Here is a 22,510-nt window from a genome sequence, read left to right on the forward strand (position 1 = left end):
GACCGTGTAAAGTGATGCAAGAAAATGATATGGCCAAATGACATGACTGATTTTCATTACTTTTCTTCCATCTCTTGTCTCAGATTCTTTTGAGCCTTGGCCAGACCCCAGATTTGATAGAAAAAAAGCCCAGATTTTGGACGATTCACTCAATTAAAAACCAGCTCTTCTTGCAGTTTGAGAGACACTATAGAGTACAAAGATGTGCTCTGCTTTCGGGGATTTTAATAGCGCCAGAAAGCTTGGAAATACGTGCTGAAGGAGAGTAGAAGTATATGTAGACATCACATAAATGATACAGATAAAAGTACTACCGATTTTGATGTCCACAATGATTTTGGCTTCCTTCTGAGTCTGAAATTGACTTTTAATCAGGTTATCCTGTCTCCGATGACCAAAATACTTGTGAGTCTCTGGGAGCTTTCTCCTTTTGGAAACACCCAGGTTGGGCATTAAAATGTCTCATTTCTGTTTCCCTTTGCAACACAGGTCACTGTTAATTTATCTGAGATGTTTGGGACCAGAGGTGTTTCAGATTTTGGGGTTTGTTGGATTTGGGAAACTCATATAGACTTTACCAATTCCTGTTCTGAAAATATGAAATCTGAAAATGCCCCCAAATTGGAAACTTCAAGTATCATATGAACACTGAAAAAGTTTGGAAATTCTAGGGGATTTCAGATTTCTAAGCACTTGAGATTTCAGATTTTTAGATTAGTTGTATAGTTCCTTGAACATATGCTTCAAACTCTGTGGCTCTTATATTTGTTAGCTCAAGATCCTGGCTTTTGGGAGGACAAAATGTTTCCATGGAAACGAAACTGATTCATTTTGACCTGCTTTCTCCACTACCTTGGGCCAGGGAAACTTGTGTAGGCTTTGGGCATTCAAGTCCTAAATTTTGAGATTAAGTGAAAGTTTAAGTAGTACTGGTATCCTGATAATCATGATGATGGAGGTCTCCAGTTTTGCTAGTTAGAGACAAGCATGAAAGTAAACCAACCTGGGAGCCATCTGATCAATCAGGAAAGGGGATGGGAGATTATTACTACATTTCCTCCCATTCTTTTTAGTGAAAGTGCCTCAACTTTCCAGTTTGGGAAGGTGGTTACCGCCCATTGGCTTCACCAGATTTGTTACATTAGAAGCAGGTCCAGAACAAATGAGTTCCTGGTTGTCAGAAGCGTGTATGGCTTCCTTACAGAGTGCTGGTGTTTGCATGACATTTATGAACATAAAGCAGAGTTGTTCTATTTTTAAATTCTTAAAAAGCAGAGTGTTTTGTACACATTTTTTTCTGTGCAGAACTCAAGCAGTACCTATAGCTTTCCCTGTTGGCATTTTTAAAGGTATTTATTATCTTTAATTTTCGTGGTGCTGAGGATTGAACCCAGAGCCTTGGGCATGCTAAGCAAGTGCTCCTTCACTGAGCTACACTCCTAGTCCCTAAAGCTGTTTAAATGCCACAAAATACTCTAGTAGAGAAGATGATGTCCTATTATTTCACTAAGATTGGGAGCCAGTCTTATTAATGGTGAATTTTCCAAGCTTCTCTTCTGTTCCTCAGTTGGCCTCTGTTTCTTGGAATGGCACACAGCAGAGGCTGGTTTCTTTCTTTAACAGAGCTCTGTTCTTGTCTTTGGCTGTTCTCTGTTCTTGTTTTAGCCTGTAAACTGTAGAAGTTAAACTTTGGTACTGCTAATGTTTTAAGAAAACAAATCTGATAAATGAAGGTACGTAAAAAAATTTATTGTTTGATTTAACAAAATTCAACCAATACTCGTTTGGCAACATAGCTCTGCCATTTCCAGTTGTTTCTGTTTTTTAAGAAATTTCAAGATTTTTAGTTTGTTTTTTATTTAAACATTCCCTGGATTATTAAACACAAAAAAGCCTTAGTGCTGGCTGGTGCAAAAACTAGATGGAAAAGTATTACTGGAAGTGAAAATGAGCAGGGGGATTTCTGTACCTAGCCAGTGAGGAGACACAGTTTCAACCTGGGTACCAGCAACAAAGGCAGAGTTTCCATCAGATGTCTCTGCTGTTGGAATTATGTCCTCTCCTCCCGCAAAAGAGCACTGGTAGGTTTTCTCCTGTCCTGCCAAGCACAGCCTCCCGAGCTTCCGGTGTGTTCTGCAGGCCACACACACAGGAGCAGGGCTGTCTGTCACAGAACCCAGATGCCCAGCTGTGGAAGATATTCTTTCAGCAGCATCCGTCTGCTTCTTGGCAGGACTTTTAGGCAGTCTAAAGAAAACAGCCTCGGCGAAGCCTTCAGGCCTGCCTGTGGTTAGAACTGGGCTCGCTTCTATCTAGTTCCTGCTTTGACCTTGGGGGCCTGATGCTGCTCTCCTAACAGTCTGTCTGTCTCTTTCTCTCTCTCTCTCTCTCTCTTTCTTTCTTTCTTTAAGAATGACTTTTATTTTGGTTCAATTTAGTGAAACTCCTATAAACATCTAGAGGAACCTTTTTTTGGGTGGGGGTTGCTTCTGTATTGACATATGGGAAGGTAGAGATCTTATGGGAGGAAAAGAGGATCTTGCTGCCATGTGCCAAGTATACTGGCAAAATAGAAAACAGTCTTCACCCGTTCACTTTAAAACTCAGTGACATTTAATAGTCTGAAAGGGAGAACAAGTTCATTTCATAGCCAACTACTGTAAGAAAACTCAGATTCAGGGGCAACCTGGCGAGAATTCGAGTATTCTGTTCTTAAGGGAATATGTTAGGCTTAAAGGGTGGTCTTCTTTGAAAGCACTGTTTAATAGCTGTGTTCTTTGGTTTAAATCTTTATTTTTACAGCATTTGTGTTGTTCAGCCTGTGTGCAGAAGGGATTTTATTTTCCTATTCTCTTGATTATTTTAAGGTTAGCGGTTGACTGTTGCTAGAATTTACACAAGGGAGTGGTTCCCCCATTCCCCCCCAGCTCCACCCTTCCCGGTTCTCCCACCTGCCAATTGTGTCTGTAGTAATTTCCCAGCAGTGCTGTTGACTTTGGGAGATGCAGTATTTCCGGTTCTCTCTGTATGTATTTGTGTGTGTATTTGCCTTAATATTTCACTGATAATTAGCTGTAACTTAACTGGAAATCCTGTTCATCTCTAGTCTTTTCTTTGACCCAGTGAGAGATGACATTCAGAGTCAAAGGGGGGGGGCGGTGGTGCCTTATTAAGCAGGATGACAGGTGCTAATCTTCAAGGAAATTTCCCTTCTACTCCATGCATTTAAGCACATGGTACATAAAAATGGCTTAATGTCTCCTCTCAAGGTGTCAGCGGGCTATGCGGACCACACAGAATGGGTTTCACTGAAAGTAATAGAGTGAAATTGTCTGCATAATTATTTTCCTTGGATTGAGAATCAGCAGCCCTCTTTGGGTTCAGGAAATAAACCTCTGTTAAAACCATATGGCACTGTTCTCCGAAGAGATGTTATTACAGGGCCACTTCACTCTGAAATTTGGAGTCAGGAGTTCTTAAAAGGAGCCACATATGTGTGAGAATGAATGTCGAGTTTTCGTCCTGGGTGTCATTGTGAAAGTCAGATGTTTCCTTACCCATTTTCACAAATGCCGTCGCTGTGACCAGGTAGGAGGGCCTTGGGATGAAGCGGCCTCAGCTGCAGAAACACAGCCTTCAGGGAGAACTGGTGGAATTACTATCTGGGCCGAGGGATTTTGTTCTTAAAAGTTGCCCTGAATCCATGGTTTGTCAACACTGAAAACACAGTTTAAGGTCAGGATGAAGCCGTTCTCTCTGTCCAGACCCCTAGAGTAGATTCTCTTGGCTTGGCTTTTTCGTTTGCCCCGAATCAGTGGTTGTACATCATCTTCCTCTGAACCAGCCATAGACACAGCTGTGTTCGAATGAAAGGAGGAGTAAGAGTGCAGTTTGTATAATGACTAGGGAGTATTTTGGGATGAACTAGCTTAGGTAAATACATTAAATAACTTTAAGTTATATGCATGTATTTAAGCACACAGTGTATATAGAATGTGCCTGGTGATGAGTCATTGTGAATTTTATCTCTTTGGGGGGAGTAGTCTTCCTGTTTAGTCTTTGCTGTCGGAGGAATCTAAGCAAACTGTTGATATTTGTGCATGTCTGTTAATGAGCCTGGAATCTTAATCTTAACAGAATCTGTAGAGCTCAGTCTGGCTGTTGGTACTGCTAGGAAGTTGAAATGTTTCCTTGAGTGCTCTCAGAGAGTACTTACCAGACCTTTAGTGCAGCTTTTCTTTCATATGCTAGAGCAAGAAGGCAAGATATCTTACCACTAAGTGGTTGAGAAGGGTTCTTTTGCCTTCTGTGTCTTTGTAGTTAAGAGTATATTTCATTAGGTAAAATGGTTGCTAGGGCATATTCTCCTGTAATCACTGACCTACATTCTAGATTCAATCATTTGTTTATTCAGCAAACAATTATTGGGTGGCTACCATGCATACTTTTCCTTTTTTTGGTTAGCATATGTTTGTGATATATTGTAACTACATGTATCTTGGGGAATTGGTATATACCATATCACACTTATTTTTAAAAATTACTGTGGGAATTAAGAGATGACCTGCTTATCTCTGACTTATCATATGGCCAGAAAGAAACTTCATCTACGAGAGATAAGACATGGTTGGTAATGACTGTGATTATGTGACAGAAGGTGGTAGAAAACGAGAAGTGGCACCTAAAGTGAGAGGGCCATTCAAATGCAGTTTTACTTTTCTGTGGGGAGTGGAGGGAAGGTTATATGGAAGACCAGGCATTTCAGCTGAATCTTGAAAATCGGTAATTGGACTGACTGGGAGAACTTTTGGATATTAAATTCTAGGTAGAGAGTAAGTTTCAGAAGACTAATACAGTATGTATTTAATTTTGTGAGATTGTCCCCTCTCCACCTTCATCTTGTCCTTGGCTCCATTTGCAGGTTTGTTGATGGAAGTTGTTGCACCAAGATGGACTATCACATGCTTCAGTGCTTTGGCTCAGGTGGCTCCTTCTAACTCAGCCATCATGTGCCCTTTCTTGATTAACTCATGGCCTATTCAGCATTCAGTGATGAATTAAAGTGCTGTCTTCTCTAGGGCTCTAAGAATCCTGCCATTGATTGCTGTGATTGCTGGTCTCACCCGTAGCAGTACTGGTGTGATAATCTTGCACATTGTAGATATCCAAATAAATATAGCTCCACCGAATCAAATAGATCAGGTCATTGAATTGGCCTCTTTAATACCTATTGAAGTTTAGTGTCAAGAATAAAAGTTTATACTGTGAAAGGGTTCATAAAACTATAGACCAGCCTAGGGCCTAATTTTGAACTGATAGAAAATAAGCCCATTTCATCATCAGTAGAGGTGATAAGCATGTTTTTTTTTTCTTTTTTTTGGTACCGGGGATCAAACTTGGGTCCTTGTGCTTTCGAGGCAGACGCCAGAACCACTGAGCTAAATCCATGGCCTGATAAGCATGTTCTTTAAAGGAGTTTTCTAAATTGTCCTAGACTTTAACCACCTTTAGAGTTCAGTTTTCATGTAGGGAAAAGTAAGAGGGCCAGACATCTTCTGGCCAACATAGTGGCTCACACTTTCAAAGGTCTTTCCTACATGTTTATTGGTTAAGTTTGCAGCTCTATAAATGATATCGTTCCCACTCTTTGCACTGGATTCCTGCCACATTGCCATCCATAACAGAGGATTCTTTTCTGCCATTCTCATAAACATTCTTCAGGGTTTGTTACTTTCTGATAGACAACAGGAATAAGAATGCAGAAAAGGGAGGGTGGGGAAGAGGAATTGAGTCTGTTTTATTTGGTTTCAGTATTTCCTTTAAGCTTACTGGAGTGGCAGATGGTAGGATAAGAAGTGTCTGGAGAACCTGTCCCACGAGATTCAGGGAGCTTTTGGGGAGGAACCCTGCTCAGAAGATATGATGGGGAGGATGGTTAATTTTAGAGATTTTTGCTGTCATTTCCTGCTTTCTTTTGCTCTCCACCATCTTTGATGCTGACTCTGATCTTGATATTCCCCAGTGTCATACTTAGTCCAGGACAGTTTTGCTTACTGACCTCTGTAAATGATAGGTACTGAGCCACAGTTTCACTTGTGACCTGGCCCAGAGAAAGCTGATTGGTCTGCAGTTGGTAGTGCTGTTTGGCCAGATGCTTCTTCCATTCCTTTAAAGTAATATGACCAAGATCAGAATACACTGTGCACACTTATAATCACCAGTAGAGCTAGCCTCATAATACCTGTAGTTGACCAGGAGCAACCAGAAATAGGAGCCTGACATTTAGGAGCACTGGAGATGCATTTTCAATAGTCACAGGGACTGTAGCCATTGATGTCATTGAAGTCGTCGGGACCTGGATGGAATGAATGGGGGAGACTTCCTTTTAGCTCTTGTGGCCAAATTAACTTTGTGTCCTTGGCTCTGGAATGGAAAACTGTCTTGCTAAGCTCCCTTGGGCCCTTGAAGCAGTGGCAGAGCTGCTTTAGAACAGTTTCGGGGGCTGCTTCCTGGTTTGTGTCCTCTGCGGGTTAGGAAGGGGTGCTGCTTCCTCCTTGGTCCTCCTGACACCACTGGCTCCTCCTCCTCCCTGGACCTTTTTCCTTCCTCCTCTTTCTTGCCTCGTCCCCTAAATGCTTGGGCTTCTTAGGGTCCCATTGTAACGCTTTCCTCCCCTCATTCTATGCCCATTGCCTTGCTGTCTCAGTGGCACCATTGGCTTCCTGTTCCCAGGACTACTAAAGAGGGCTTTTAGTCTTTGTTGAACCTCAGGCACCTGTCTCTAGCTGCCTCCAGGGCCTTGCTACCTGCACCTGTCCCATGGATGCTTCAGACTCATCTCTAGCACAGCAGTTGGGATTCCTGCACTTCAGCCAAACTGCTTGGCCCAAACATGGACTTCCTTTAGACTTCTCACTTCACCTAGGCAACCGAACTAGCACCCTGAGACTCATCCTGTCTGCTTTACTTTTTACATCTGGTTAGTCTACTGAACTATGGTCTACACATCTTAACTCTCACCTCCTGGTACCTGATAGTACCACATTAGCTTTGTTCACTCTTTTACTATTTATCTCTTGGGCTGCAATAGAAAAATAATTTCCTGTTATAATTTCCTGCCTCTAACTGCACTTCCTCCAGAACTTATCTCCCCCATACATCACTGTGGGACACCCTTGCTTTAGAGAATGGTCTCCTGTTATTTGCAGGGTAAAGCTCATGCTGTGGCTTAGGGGCCAGGCGCTTCATCATCTGATCTGCCTGGCTGCCTCCTACCTGTACTCCAGTGGGTGAGCTCCAGCCACAAGACAGTGCTTCACTCTGTGCTTTGTTCTCTCTGCCTTTGCATCCGCCGTCCCTTCTGCTTGCAGTATCTTCTGCATGTGCTTGACTGCACTCTACTCATTCTTTAGGTCTTCTCACATGCCATCTCCTGTGGCAACCCTTCCCGACTGCTCCTGGAAGTTAAGAATCGATGTTTTTGGTTCTCTAATGGTTGGTTCCCTGTCCATACTGTGATTATGCTATTCATCATAGTACTGTACTTATTTGTTTTTACGATAAATCCCCCGGTACATTATGAGCCCTCTACTTTAGCATAGTTCATGCTACATAATGAGTGCTTAGGAAATTTTAATTGATGAACGAGTCTGCATAATGGTTTTACCTGTGTAGGACTTTCTTACCTCTCATAATTTCATCCCAATAACATCCTGTGATGTAGATACTTTGATCCTCACTTGACAGATGAGGAAGTTGAATTCCAGGGATGATAGCATATTTGCCTGCAGCCTCACACCCAAGTTAGTAGCAAAGTAGGAACAGACTCCTAGCTTTTCCTGCTCCCTGTATACTCAGGCCCAGCTTGAGATATGGGAGTCTGTCTATCATACACAACCTTGGCTTTTTGAATTATTGCATTAAGTTCACTGATTGTGTGTGTAAAACCCATCATGCCAGATAAGGAATCCATAGCATCAGTGAATCTCAAAATTGGAACTTAAGTAGTCTGTTATTTTGCAGAAGTGGACATTCTATACTTGAAGTCTCCCAACTTCCCATTAGTGGTGGAATCCACATTTCCTTTTAGTTACTGCAATCATTAGGACAGAGTTTCACTCTTGGATTATAAGAGTTTTCAGTACTATTTGTTAAGCCAGTCTTGGCAAGAGCCTGTCCTCTGAACAGAAAAGATATAATTTCTGAGAACATTCCTTGTGAAAGGCCCATGAAACAGATAGGAGCCAGAAAAGAAGGAATCAAATGGTGATAGTCTTTCATTGATTATCCCACTTTTCTACATTTCATCACTTCTTTTCTAGTGAGTTTCATAGATTCTTGAGGATGTGCGGTTTTGAAATAACACAAAGGCATCCAATTAGGCTGAAGGGAGGGGCTTCAGGTTGCAAGGGAAGGTCTGTTCAGTGGTGAGGGAGTTTGGTCCATGGTGGAAATCGAGTGCCGTGAAGCATGTTGGACCTTAGAGGTTAGCATCCCAACTGCCAGAGTGGGACTCAGGTTAGGCGATTCCTGTCCCTTTGGCTGGACATCCCACATGGACAGAACCCTCAGAATTTACAGAGCTGTCGTTACTGATTGAATAACTCAGCATGAAGCCAGCAGACAGAAATACAACGAATTTAATTTGTAGGTTTAAAAACACATTAACCTACACCGTCCACTTCTTTTGGCTTTCAAATAATGCACTCTTCTAATCTGCAGTTCCCTGAAAAAAGGGGTAAAACTTGCTATCTTCTAACTGCATTTGACACGCCTTTAGATTTCCTTTTATATAACAATAACTTGATCCTACTCAAAATACTTGGCACCTTTAGTGACAGAGTGGAATGTAAGAGCACTTTAGCAGATCTGAGCGTGAGCAGACTCCAGTAGTTCTGGAATGAAGAGATAGAGTTTTCAGTTCCGCGTTTAGAGTTCACAGAAGACAGAATACCAGGATTAACACAGCAGACTCCCTTCATTACACATGGCTGAATAAAGCAATTATCTGTCTATCAAGGCTGGTAAATTGTGCAACAGCCTTAAGGAAGGGTGGATGGATAGGTGGATAAACGCTATTCCCTTGGAAAAAGGTGCTGATATATGAGGTAATCCTGTGAGTTTAACTCGTAAAAGCTTTTATTTTGAAGTTTATGTCGAGTTACCCTTGTAGCTTAGGGAGAAATGACTTTTTTTCAAAAAAATAATTGACTGCATTTCTCAGCTCTTACCCCACCTGAATTTTACTAGGGGTTATTTCAAAGACATCTCTTGTTTAATCATGTTTAAACAATCTGTTTAAGACCTATTGTATAGATATAAACACAATAGTCTTTAGTGTAGGAAAACAGACTTCTGACAGGCAGCACATAACACACATCCACCTGTTATGGATTCTGCTGCTTCTCCCTCAGTGCCTGAGCTGAGAGGGTTTCTAGAGGCCAACTGTTTTGTCTGCTGGTTCGAAGGCACTGACATGTGCGGTGTGTGCACACTCATGTCTAGCAAGCAGAGAATTGCAGAGCAGCATGCAATTGGAGAGGCCTTAGACTAGATTAAAACTAAGTACCTTAAATCTGTCTTAATGGCTGTGTTTACATCTCCTACTTCTTCATTCCTTTAAAAAAGTAATCAGGTTTCGCAAGCGTTAAGAAAACCACCTCTTCTTGCCAGCTGGAATAGGTCCAGTCTAAGCAAGAAAATTTACCCCCTTTTTTTCCCCTTGTCTTTTTCTTTATTCTTCTTCTGTGATCTCCACTGCCATTCAGCACAGCAAGACCAGGCTGTGCGAGCTTGGCTGACTTTTTCCTTGGTTATTACTTTTTAACATTTTCTTCCTGTTACAGAAATGGGAAAATTGAGAATGATATTCTGCTGCTGTAACAGCAAATGTCAAGAGACAAGCTCTTTGCACTTTTTAATTGTTTCTATGTTCTCTCTCTCTCTCTTTGTCTTTTTCTCCCTCTACTGTCTTGTAAAACTTATACATAAAATCATACTAATGAAAGAGAAGATTGCATGCTAAGGAATTGGAGCCAGGATCCAGGAGTTGCGTGACAGTCTGTTTGTAGGCTGGTTGTCACTGTACTCTTTGAAGAATAGGGCCAACTATGTTTAGCTGGATCATTGGCAGATAAACAACGATGCTTTTTGTTCAACTATGGAAACTACCATTTCTATTGCTAAAAACATTTCCATTAAAAATAACTTCACATCTCTCATCAGTGTCTCCTATAAGCACTAGTAACACAAAGAATTGTGGTGTATGTGAAGATATAGTAAAGGAAGGCAAAGGAAATGTTTTTGGAACTAAGACACTCAAGTTAGTTTCTAAGCTTTGGGCAGAAAGGGAAGACATAGAGAAAGAGATCTTGTGTTCATCTCCTAGAAAGTAAAGATTCAGGAAGATTCAGATGGCCCGGGATGATTATGGGTGCTGAGTTGTCATTAGTAGGAGAAAAGATGTATTATGGTAAATGGAGTCACAGAAACTGACTGTTATGGTGGAATCAAAGTCTCAGAGGTGAGCGTCTCTTCTTTTCTTTTGTTGTTTGGGTCTCTGTTCTTCACCTTTTTTCTTCTTTCTTCTGTGGCAGCTTGGTAGACGGCTGAGTCAGGACAGGCTTCTGTGTCACTGCCTGGGACCATGACTTCAAGCAAGTCACGGACTCTTCTGGGCATTAATTACTCTTCTAAAATGAAGAACCTGGTCTGGCAAAATTCATCTTCTCTTCTAGCGCTGAGAACTTCTAATTCCTGTGATTGTCCTTTGAATGGGAGCGAGGAGGGAAAGAAGCATTCCTTGGAAGCAAGAGGCAGACAAGGTCAAGAATAGCAGAATTGTAACAAACATGTGCCTGAGAACTTGGGGATAGGGAGGCTTGGTAGGTTAGGGATGTGTTAAGGTGTGGGAGAGCGCTAAGGTAGAGTTAGCTGTGTTCCTTGTCACTATCATAGACTATAGAGTCCCCCTCAAACCTCTGCTTGTATGTTTTCAGTCTGCTTTCATCTTATTTTTCTCTAATTTTAGAAAACCTGTCTATTTTTTAAACCATTTATGAATTTTTCTTTTGATATCTCAAGTTTTTTGAGTCTGTTATTTCAAGAAAAGGGCTTATACTCCAAGTATGTTTATTAGAGCTTTTCCCCTAATGGGACTGATCCTAGGTCAGCCTGACAGTCCCGTCTTTCGCCTGGATACTTAATACTTTGATTGCTGTCATTTACCACACCCCAAAAGTTCAGAGTTATAAAGGAACTTGCTTTTGTATACCCGAAAGTTAATATTTCACAATTATTTCATTTGCATATTTATTGGACGATCTCGTAACTTTTAGAAGACTAAAGTTTGAAATGGGCAGGCCTCCCGTTCTTTCTGTCATGCATTTAATTGTACTTTAAAAAATGACTGCATATGAGATTGGGAGATTGGACTTTTCATCACTAGTCTGCACTGGTGCCTTTTATTATTAAAATAAAGCAAATTCAGCTTTTAACTTTTTTTAAAAAAAGAGTTCCTAGAATATTTCTATGGAGTCTATGGCTTAACTATGTAATTATGTCTCTTGAGTAGATTATATTTTTCTTTCCATAATTATGTTTTACCCAAGAGACTGGAAAGGCTTCAGTTCTTCCCCTCTTCTCTCGATAAACTCTGAATTCTGCATGGCAGACTCTGTCTGGTCAAGGGCTGGAATGGAGCTCTTGAAGGTATGTGGTAGCGATTATGATTTTTTCCTTTAGAAATTGGTTTATATATTTAGAGGGGCCCTTAGAGAAAAGCTCATTTTTGAAATGCCATCAGCGAAGAGGCTCCTGGAAGGAGATTTGTTTATGATCTGTGGTCCTCTGTCTGCAGTCACACACTAACACTACCCTGGGGCTGTCTCCTCTCATGAGCTGTCCTGCATTGAGTCGCATAGATGTTGATTTCCAGTGGCTCAGAGGGGCTGGAGGCAGTTTCCTAGTCCGTTTCATTATCCCAGTCCAGAAATAGTTTTTGCCCTGAGCCTGACTGTGTACTGGTTCAGTATACTGATGACTCAGCAGCCTTTCCCAGCAAGGATTATATAGACTCATCGATTTTACTGTGGGAAATGTTTCCCAATAGCCAACTCTTTCCCCACCCCCTCCTTCCTGGCTTTTACTGTACAAAAGGAGAGATCATTTGAAGTTGATCCATGTTCTTATTTAAAAATCCAACAAGCATTTTTTGTGAGTCTTCTCCATTCCTAAGTGCTAAATCTGTGTTAGACATAAAACGTGACACCTATCCCCAAGAGGTTCACAGTCTAGCCTAGGAAAGACCAGAATAATGGGGTTTGGAATTGTGTATAAATATTTTATGTCGAATCATGGTTAGTTGACGCTCACTGGATTCCTACCCTCCCTAAGTATAAGTGTAAGAAGCAGTCGTGGCTGCTCTCGGCTTACTGAGAGAGAAACCAGAGAACCATGTGGAGACCAATCTGAGACTGGGAAAGAATTTCGCCAAGGAGAGTTGATGGGGCAGGATATTCCGCGTTGAGGAGACAGCTTGGGCAAAGACACCGGGCTTCTTTGAAGAACTGTGGACAGCCAGTGTGAGCAGGGCATAGGCTGAGGTGACAGCATGGTCGCTGTCCAAAGTGAGAGACAGCTCACACCAGGGCCGTGTTTTCCAAGTTTTTGTTTGGTGGACCTATTTAATTCAACAGATAGCCGATTGGATTGGAACAGGTAAGTAACATGAATGTTAGGATTTGGAGTCAGAAAGGACTTTAGAAGTTATGGAAGCTAAGCCTTCACCGTGGGTAGGTGAAGAAACCAAGCCACAGAGTTCCACTAAATCCCTTCCTCTGGTTGTATGGCTAGTTGGTGTCAGCCTGTGTCCCTGGTCGTGAACCATGAGCTAGAGTTTCGGAGTGCCTCCAGTGGGACTGGAAGGTTGGGGCAATTCCTATAGACTGTGAACGGGCTTGGGGTGGACTAGCACAGGCAGCAGCACAAGTCTACTTGTCCTGGAATTTGGGGCCAGGAGACCAGAAAGTGGTGATACAAATAGAACTAAGGAAAGAAGAGCTAGGAGAAGCTGATTGGGGCTGTTTGTGGTGGGTGGGGAGAGTGGTGAAGTTACAAGCCACCAATGAAATGTGGTCATCTGGGCATGAGCAGAGGAGAGTGTCACTTTTCTCAGTAGTATTTCCATTTTCCAACATGTGTAGGAATGCAAAGAGTCAGGGTTGTAAATCAGGAGCCTCAGTACCTGGATCAGAGCTTTTCGTGGTTTCCCTGAGAACCTACTCAGGTTTGTGCAGCCTTCTCTATCCTCCTGTTTTTGCAATTCTCCACTACTGAAATGCCATTTGGAATGGAAGGCCCCCAGAGGGCAGATGGTAGAAAATGATAATCAGTATCTTGGAAGACAGAATGATGCTAAACATACATAATCTTTAAAATTAGTCAACCTATTCCCTGACTCATCCCTACAGACTCCTTTCTTGGGTCACTCAGGATAGAAAGATTAAGGTGGAAGGATGCTGTTATTTTTTATTCTATTTTTTAAATTCTATTTTTGAAGATCTCCTGCAGAGTAGCAGCTCTGATGACATATAACAAATTGACTCTAAAAATTGGTAATTCTGATGCAGATTCTCTCTTCTCTTCCTTTTGACTGCAAGAATCCACAACATTCTTAAACTGTTACAGGCTGTGGCTGGAGCCCTAGAGCATTTGACCTGATCTCATTCTATCACACAGTTGGTGACAGCAAAATTAGCTAATGTCTCCCTGGTCACCTCTCTCCTCCAGGGAAGCCTGTCTGCCTGGCAGAGGAGGTTCTGACTCCTAAGTAATGTTTCGTGAGCTGGGAGATCTGTCTTTAATGATGTCCCTTTTCTTTTTTGGTACTGCAGATCGAACTTGGGACCTTGAGCTTGCAAGGCAGGCAGTGGAACCACTGAGCTAAATCCCTGGCCCCAGGAGATCTGTCTTTAAAGGGCAGAGTCCCATGTGTGTTGCATAACTTATAAGAATTAATATTGAGACTAGAAGTATTAGGTGATTTATTTTTTTTATCCTTTATTGGTACATTTTAGGTGTACAATATAATGACATTCATCATTGGAGATATGCACCTTTACATACTCTCTTGGTTCTTATTTTTTCCCCCTTCCCCTGCCCTCCCTTCAAACCCTCCACTCCTCCCTATTTACAAAGACTTTTTGTTTCCTTTTTTTCATTTTCTCATATTAATTCCATTCCCTTCTTTCCTTTCCCCTACCCCTCCCACTTCCCCCTCCCCTTTGCCCCTTTTCTTCCTATTTCACATTATCTATTACACCTTTTAGTCCTCATGTACACTTTCAGTTTCCCACACTAGAGAAACTATTCGGTATTTACACATGTGTGTCCTGTTTATTTCACTTAAGAGTATTGCCTCAATGTGCATCCATTTAGCAATAAATGTCTCTAGTTTCTCATTTTTGATGGCTGAGTGGTATTCCATTTTATAAAAAACCCACATTTTCTTGATCCAGTCTCCAGTTGATGGGCATTTGGGCTGTTTCCAAGTTTTAGCTATTACAAACTGTGCTGCTATGAACATGGGTGCCCATATATCACTGTGATATGGTTCTTTAGTATTAGGTGGTTTAAAGAATGTTGTGCCTCTCTGTAGATGAATAGCACATAGACATTTAGCCAGCATCGTCTTATGTCTCCCAAGATCTTTTTAAATGTGCTTCTGTCATATGTCCCCACTGGCTTTCTTCCTTCCTTCTCTATGTATTAAAATCCTACTGAGCCTTCAAGGACAGGCATAGCAGTCTCATCAGAGAGCCTTTCCTTCTTCGATTTAGTCAATATCATTTGCTAGCCAGGTGTAAACCCAGAATTCTCGGAGGCTGAGGCAGGAGCATCAGAAATCAGAGCCAGCCCAGCCTGGGAAACTTAATGAGACCCTGTCTCAAAACAACAACAATAACAACAAAATCAATTACTCCCCTCTATTTCCTGTTGCATTTTATTATTACTTTTAACTTTTTATTATGAGAAATTTCAAATACATGTGAAAATAGAGATTGTATTTAATACAATCCCATCTGCCCATCCTCTTGCGTTATTTTTCCTTCATCTGTTATTTTGCTGTAGTATTTTAAAACAAGACCAAAGATCCTGCTCTTTAACCCCAAAGTGTATTTTACTCTAAAACCTAAGGCTATTTTCTTACAAAAATCAGAAAAAATACGACTTCCTTAATATTTTAAAGTAGTGGATATTGTCATTTTTCCAGTCGATCTGTTGCCCTTACTGTGGTCTTATTTAATTGCTTGTCTTTCTTCCCCAGAGTGTATGAACTCCTTGAAGGCAAGGACATTATCTTATGGATTTTTCTACCCACCCTTTCAGTGTCTTACTGACCCTAATACAGCAGGGATGCTATATTGGAGATCTTTCTTTAAACTTTATTTATTGTATTAAGAAATTGTAACTTCATGAAATCCAGGTTCCAATTAGCTACCTAATGAAAGAAGTGAGTGTTTAAAATACTACTCTAAAAGGATGCTGTTGGGGCCGGGGATTTAGCTCAGTGGTGCCACTGCCTGCCTCGCAAGCACAAGTCTCTTAGTTTGATCCCTGGTACCAAAAAGAAAAAAGAAAAAAAAAAGAGGGCGAGCTGCTAAGTATCCTGTCCTGGTGATCAGCAAAAGGACTCTTTTGTCCATGTCACATGGTGGCTTCTTCAGGAAAAATGCCCTCTTTTGCCTTTTGTGAGTATGGCCGGCAGCCTTCAGTGCTCCTACAGGTGCACCACATCAGCTTGTGGATGTGGTGAGCAGAGTGGGAGGCTGTGGTGGCCGACACGTGGCCCTCCAAAGTTGCTATGCATTTCTCAGTTAACTTCTTTTTTTTTCAGTTAACTTTTATAAAAATGAGCAAAGTGGGTCACATCACAGATGCAGGTTTATTTTTGCAGTTTCCAGCCCTTGTGCGTGAGGTGCACATGTCCAGAGACAGAGGCAGCAGCGGTCCTGACTGGAGTCACGTGCACGGTCAGCGAGACGACTGGCTGGACTGTCGCCGAGTGACGACACAGTTCCCGATGTCTTTGCTTTAAGGATGTGTGAATGCTGTGACCTTTTGCTCCCACTCTCTTCTTGTGCCCCTGAATTTATTGCAACAAAAGTTATATTCACTCAAACACATCCAACTTTTTGAAAGAAATTTAGTTCAAAACCTTTTTTCTTTTCTACTTAATAATCATTTTTACCACGATTTCCCTGAATGACTTTTTCTGCCCTATTATTTCCTGAAACAAGCATGTGACAGAGGCAGAGAGTGAGCACGAGGCCAAATCCAGAAAACCTGAGGCCAAATCCTGCCACTGACTGGAATCCAGGGTCCTCACCCACAAAAGAAACTCTAAAACCTAGACTCTAAATGATGTCTCTTACCATTTTCATCTCTCTTTTGTGACTTTCAACAGGGCTTAAGGGTTATAGTGAGAAGATGGAGTTTTTCAGAAAGCAACATGCTTTTATTTAAATGAATGCCTTTCTGTACAATTTCCTAGGAAGGACCAGAAACCTTTCTGGCTCTCAGAAAGGTTTTACCCACTGGCTTTGCTAGATCACCAAATAAGAAAAAGAAGAGCATATTTTGGGGGAGGTAGTATTGTAATATGATATTCTTCCAATCAAGGCATGTATCCAAAAGAGGAGAACATTCATTCATTCATTGCGAAAATCCTCACTGAGTATCTGCTGTAGGGCAGGCAGTGAGGTAGACTGTGAGAATACAGCTGTACACCAGAGAGTGTGCGTTCTCGTGGGATTTAGTCTTGCAGAACAGACAGATAAATACACAAGATAATTACAGAGAGTGGCAGCTGCCATCGAGGGACAAGCCGTGCTTGAGAGAGTGGGGACTTGCTTTATTTAGGATAGGCAGGCCAGGCCTCTCATGGAAGGGGGTGCTCACCCTAGGTCTAAAGGAGAAAAAAGAGTGGGCCATCCAGAGAATCTGGAGGATTTCAGGAATATGGTCCTAGAAACAGCAAAGAGGGCAGGGTCAGAGGGCCTGAGGGAGACGTTACGGTCTTGGACCAAGGTTATGACAGTAGGAATGGAGAGAACGGAATAGATTTGAGATCGTGTCACAATAGGAACGAGAAGACTTGGTAATGGATGGCATGTGCGTGAGGAAGAAGAAACAATAAAGGAAAATGCATGTTTTAGGCTTAAGATCTATGTGGCTAGTGTCACTTATTGATATGTAGGATTGCTGAAGAGGAATAGGGTGTTTTGGAAAGAGTCAAGAATTCTGCCTTGAATATACTGCATTTAGAATACCTGGGGGATATCCCAGAGGGCCTGGCCAGTGAGTAGTGGGATATGCAAACCTGGAGCTCAGAGAAATGGGGGAGTCATTAGTGTGAATAAGCAGCACTTATGATGGGACTAAGACCATCTTGGGCATTAGTTTTCAGACCTGGCTGCACAACAAAGCATGTGGTGAGCTTTAAAAGCCACCCTTTCCCCTGTGTGCACCTGATCTTGTTGCTCCAGTGTGGGCCCTGGACATCCTTATTTTTCAAAGTTCCCTATAGGAATTTTCTCATCCAGCCAGTCCAAAAGGGCCTCTGCTCTGGCGAGAATGCGTGGCTAGAAGGAGGATCTGGGACTGAACTTTTTCCTAAAGAGTATAGAGTACAACACAAGACTTTTTCATTTTCTGTGCCTTCTTCCTGTTTGGACAAGCTCCTCTTTGTGCCCTTGGCTAAGAGCTCGTCCTCCCTGCAACGTGGCAGAGTATCCTGTCCTGGATTGAAGTCAGGGCGTCCTTTGTCTCCCATATTCTCAATTTCTGATGGGATGGCTTGGGTGCTGAGGATTTAAGTACATCTTTCAGAGTATCATTTGAATGTACCCTGATGTGGTTTAGTGGTAGCATTTGTCATGGTTGCAAGATGAAAAACCTGTTTGGCTTTTACTTTTCATTGTACTTTAGGAATTTGTTGTGGTTGGGGTTGTTGCTATGAAGGGGCAGATATCTACAAGGAGAAATGCGTATTTTTTTTTTTAGATTGATTCCTCTCCACATCATTGTTCCCTGAATTATTTGTTCTGGATTTTCTGTAGATACTTGGTAGCTCTTTTTGAAGATCATTTCCAAAAAGTCATTGAGGCTTTACAAATTTCACCTACTCTTAAGTTTTTCACACTTAGCTGGGCCATTCAAGTGCTTTTTCTTGCCTACAACCCTGTTACTCACTACAGCACTGGCCTAGGAATAAAAACATACATGTCCTCACACAGGGGTCCTGTCTCATCTGGTCTCCATGAAAACCTAATGAAAAGGCTATAGAAAGCAGAGGCAAAGCTTATTAAATTTCCTTATGACCCATGCCTCACATAAAGTCCCAATGTATAAAGGAACCATGCAGGATCCTCTGGACCTCCCTCCAGCCTTCAGGGAATCTGCCATTCCAAAAATATGGCCTATTAAAAAAAATAACTTCCAGGGACAATTCCATAAGCTTTCTTATTAATGTTTACAGCTGTATCAACACCACACCAAACCCTGTGTATTTGTGGAATAGATCCCATGGATCTGTAACAAGTACTGTGTAAGTCTCTACTTGTGAAACTAGTCAGACCCAGCAAGATGTGCTGATAGAAGTGTTGTGAGTTAGACCACAACTGTTTGTAGTAGTAAGTTACTAGCTCTGTTATTGAATTCTTGCTATTATTTCTGTTTATGTTGAATACCAGCCTTGACATCTCAATGGGCTCAGTTCTCAGATATCTCTCAGTACGATCTGAATTTTTGAAAAAATTTCATTTTGGTGGCAATGGGGATTTAACCCTGAGGCACACTTAACGCTGAGCTATTTCCACAGCCTCTTAAAAATTTTTTTTAAAAAAATTTGAGACAGGGTCTTGCTAAGTTGCCCAGGATGACCTTGAACTTGCCATTCTCCTGCCTCAGCTCCTGAGTACCGGGATTAAGGTGTGCATCACTGAGTCTGGCTGATCAGGATTTTTTTTTTTTTTAATCTTCTAGAGCAGCTGGGAGAGGAACCAAGAATGGCAGCATTGATGGGCCACATGAATGGAAAGTTTAGTCCCCTTGGACTAGTCCAAGTGGAGATGGTCACTAGCTTTAGTCACTTCATCTGTGAACATCTTTCTTGCTGGGTTCTTGGAGCGTTTTGGGTCATTTCTAAGAGTCCTTTAGAGTTTTACAATCTGTTTGTAATTTGCATTTTAAAACATCATAGATGATGGGGAAGACAATTATTTCCCTTGTTTTTCTTGGGAAAACAAGTTCCCAAGTTCTGCAGCGGGGTCTAGACCCTCAGTAACAGCAGATAGCCAGAACTTGCACTGGCAGGAGCCGAAGTGGTGGGTGCCTTTCCCTTAGTGGGCCTTGTTGGAACATGTTTAGCCATGGAGACAGCTCCACTCATATTACCCAGTCTTGGCTTCCTGTCTGTTTTCTTTGGGCTGGGAGGGCAATGAAAAAGGAGACAGGAAAATACATTTTGGGGCAAATAAAATAAGGAATTTGTCTTATGAAGGCAGTTTATAGTTAGGAATTGTAATGTTCAGTGTAACCCTGTCCTGATATACTCTTCTTGTCCTGTGTTCAGTGGAAGACAAAGTGCTCACACTACCTATGGAGCCGTGAAGAACTCCCATTCTCCAAGGTTTTTCATAATTCTCCTTCAAGATTTTTTCTTTTAGGGGTGATAATCCTAATTCCCTTAGTTTTTCTTCAGAGTACAGAGTCCTAATCCACTCATCCTTTCAGTGGCTCTTCATTGAATCAGCCTCACTCCCTCAAATATTTTTACTACAATGTTGGGGCAACACATGAGGGCCTCATGGGTATAGAAGGGGAAAGCACTCTGCAGTGTATTTCTGTTTATTTCTAGACATTGTCCTTGCTCACCATGCCTCCACCTTACAGCTACATGTGACTGTGTCATACTACATTCTGATTTTTCTGTTATACTTGTACCAAGAAGTACTATGCTTCTTTGTTGCTAAGAATGATTTGATGATTTTTAAGAAGTCTTAGTACCTTGAATATATCTTAATTTGCAGGTTTTGTTAATATCCAGAATTTCCTTTGGTTTTAGATTTAAATAAGGCAGAAGAAAGTTCTTTCTTTAAAAAATGGATTATCACATTCATGTTTACTCATGTCAGTTTCTTTTACAAAACCACATAGTAGATTTAAAATAAAAAAATCACCCGTTAACAGTTTATTATATGCTTTCAAGCTTTGGCATATCACAAAAATCCAGATTCCACTTGAGAATTTGAGTGTCCTTGCCTATATTTCTATTTTTTTCCTTTCTTTTATTTTTCTTATTTTTTTTCCTTCTTTTATTTTTTTTCTTTTAGTCTTGAGTTTTAATTTTTCACACCAGTGTCTCAGCAAGAGGCGGATGTAGCGTTAAAAAAAGAGAGAAAATTCATAATGGTCATTGTGAAAATTTCTTTGAAAGATGTGTGTGGCCCAGTTTCTGCCCAAGCTTGGTGAGTGTGTGTCTGAGCTGTGTGGATGCTGAGCTCTCACACTAGGCTTCCCCTACCATGAAGCAGGATGACAGGCCCCACCCCGTGTGCACCCCCTTTATCCACAGAGAGGGTAGGAGAGGCACCCACAGAACTCCTCCTGAGCTCTCAGCCTAGCTGGCCCTATGGGACCCTCAGCTCTCTGGTTATAGAGCAGAACTAGGAAGGCTTGCCACCAGATAATGCTTAAAAAGCAAATTGGAAAGCACGGTGTTCTGCAATAAATATCAGTATTGCTAATTCCTTGGCATAAACCACCCAGTATATATGTTCACATATCTATTTAGCATGGTCATTTGTTCAGCTAATTAATATGCTTTTATTTTATGATTTGCTGTTTCCAGGGCACAGACAGAAGCTTGATGACTCTAAACCTAGTTTGTTCTCTGACCGCCTCAGTGATTTAGGGCGCATTCCTCATCCCAGTATGAGAGTAGGTGTCCCGCCTCAGAACCCACGGCCCTCCCTGAACTCTGCACCAAGTCCTTTTAATCCACAAGGACAGAGTCAGATTACAGGTAAGACAGACTCCTAGGTCTCACTGGCAGATGCTGGCAGGCTGGGGGTGAGGGGCTGCCAGGCAAGATGTGTTCACTCAGAACTCCTGGAGCTAAGCGATGGCTTGTTCTGAAAGAATTGAAACTGGAAGATATGGACAGCTTCCATTTTTGTGAAAAGATTCTGATATTTGCTAAGCTTTGAATAAAACTTGGGGGGAAATTTCTACCAGTGCTGTCCTTTGCAGCAGCGTCAGTGAGCTGCTCACGGGAGGGATGGTGGTAATAACTGTGCTCTTGGGGAGATGTGTGTATAAGTTTCTGCATTGTGTCCAGCTGGTGCCAGCGATAACATCACACCCGCACTATTAGCAAGTTAGTGTTACTCACTCAGATTTGGGCTTCAGTTTCTTACATGTATAACAGTTTCATTAACTTTACTTGAAAACTGCCCAGGGCTAACAGGAAGCCTTGATTGGTAGTTAGTTGTAAGATGAGGTCAGTGAGCTGCTCGTCAGGCCGACAGAACTCACTTCTGATTCACATTTAGCTCCGGTTCCTCATGCAGCGGTGCTCTTTATACATTCTAGTAAGCTATTTGACCTTTCTTCTTAAAAATTAACATAAGCATTGCATTGAGGGCTAACCATTCACATTTGGTGCATTAAGATCCTAGCTCTTTCCTTTCTTTTTTTTTCCTGTCCCAGTTGTGCAAAAACAGACCCTATTTTTAGGACTAGTTTGACTGCTTTTAGGTCATGGTGACAAAAGAGTGTGTGAATCATCATAGATTTTTAATCTGCAGATCAAAAGCGGAAAGGAACACTACGTGTAATCTAACTGCTGTCGTGGGTGGGGGTGCACTACAACAGAGGCAAATAAGCCAAAACAAGACAGAATAATCCCTCAACATGGATTTTTTTTTTTTAATGGTTAGATTTTTGTCTGCAGTGGTTAGGTGTGTTTGTTTTTGGTACTGCGGGTCGAACTCGGGACCTTGGACTTGTGAGGCAGGCGCCGGAACCACTGAGCTAAATCCTGGGCCAGGTGTGAGTGTTCTTAGTGGTCTCAAAACATCATTGTTATAAACGAAATAACCTACGTCTCTTGCTCCCCTGTCCATATTATGTCAGGGTAGTCTTGGATGTTTGCTTAGCGTAGGTTTCAATCTGTGGGGATATGTTTACTAGTTTGAACAAGAGCTTGTATGAGCATATAATTTAAAAATAATGTAGAAGGGTGAAAATAAAATATTTAAACACTAACGAACCAGGAGTCTATATAAAGAACATTAGAGCCGGTCTTGGTGGTGCATACCTGTAATCCTAGCACTTGGAAGGCCGAGGCAGGAGGATTGTCTCAAGTTTGAGGCCAGCCTGAGCTGCACAGTGAGTTCAAGGCCAGCCTGGAGTACATGGTGGGACCTTGTCTCAAAAAAAAAAAAAA

At 41.7% G+C, this 22,510-nt stretch overlaps 1 protein-coding gene across 10 annotated transcripts in view; it reads left to right on the forward strand.

Moving 5' to 3' along the window:
* Runx2 (RUNX family transcription factor 2) overlaps positions 1-22,510 on the forward strand; it is a 266,467-nt gene that overhangs the window by 118,329 nt on the left and 125,628 nt on the right. For 6 of the 10 annotated variants that reach the window (XM_087185361.1, XM_013072895.3, XM_087185357.1 and 3 more), the window contains one exon: positions 20,912-21,085. The exons of the other annotated variants lie outside the window; for them this stretch is intronic. In XM_087185361.1, coding sequence (XP_087041487.1) covers positions 20,912-21,085 — 174 coding nt within the window. The remainder of the gene's footprint in view (positions 1-20,911; positions 21,086-22,510) is intronic. 10 annotated transcript variants of the gene reach the window in all.

The sequence above is a fragment of the Heterocephalus glaber genome, unplaced genomic scaffold (genome assembly GCF_053883595.1).
Source record: "Heterocephalus glaber isolate CG9 unplaced genomic scaffold, H.glaber_assembly_v1.0 deba00001497, whole genome shotgun sequence".
Classification (NCBI taxonomy): Eukaryota; Metazoa; Chordata; class Mammalia; order Rodentia; family Bathyergidae; genus Heterocephalus; species Heterocephalus glaber.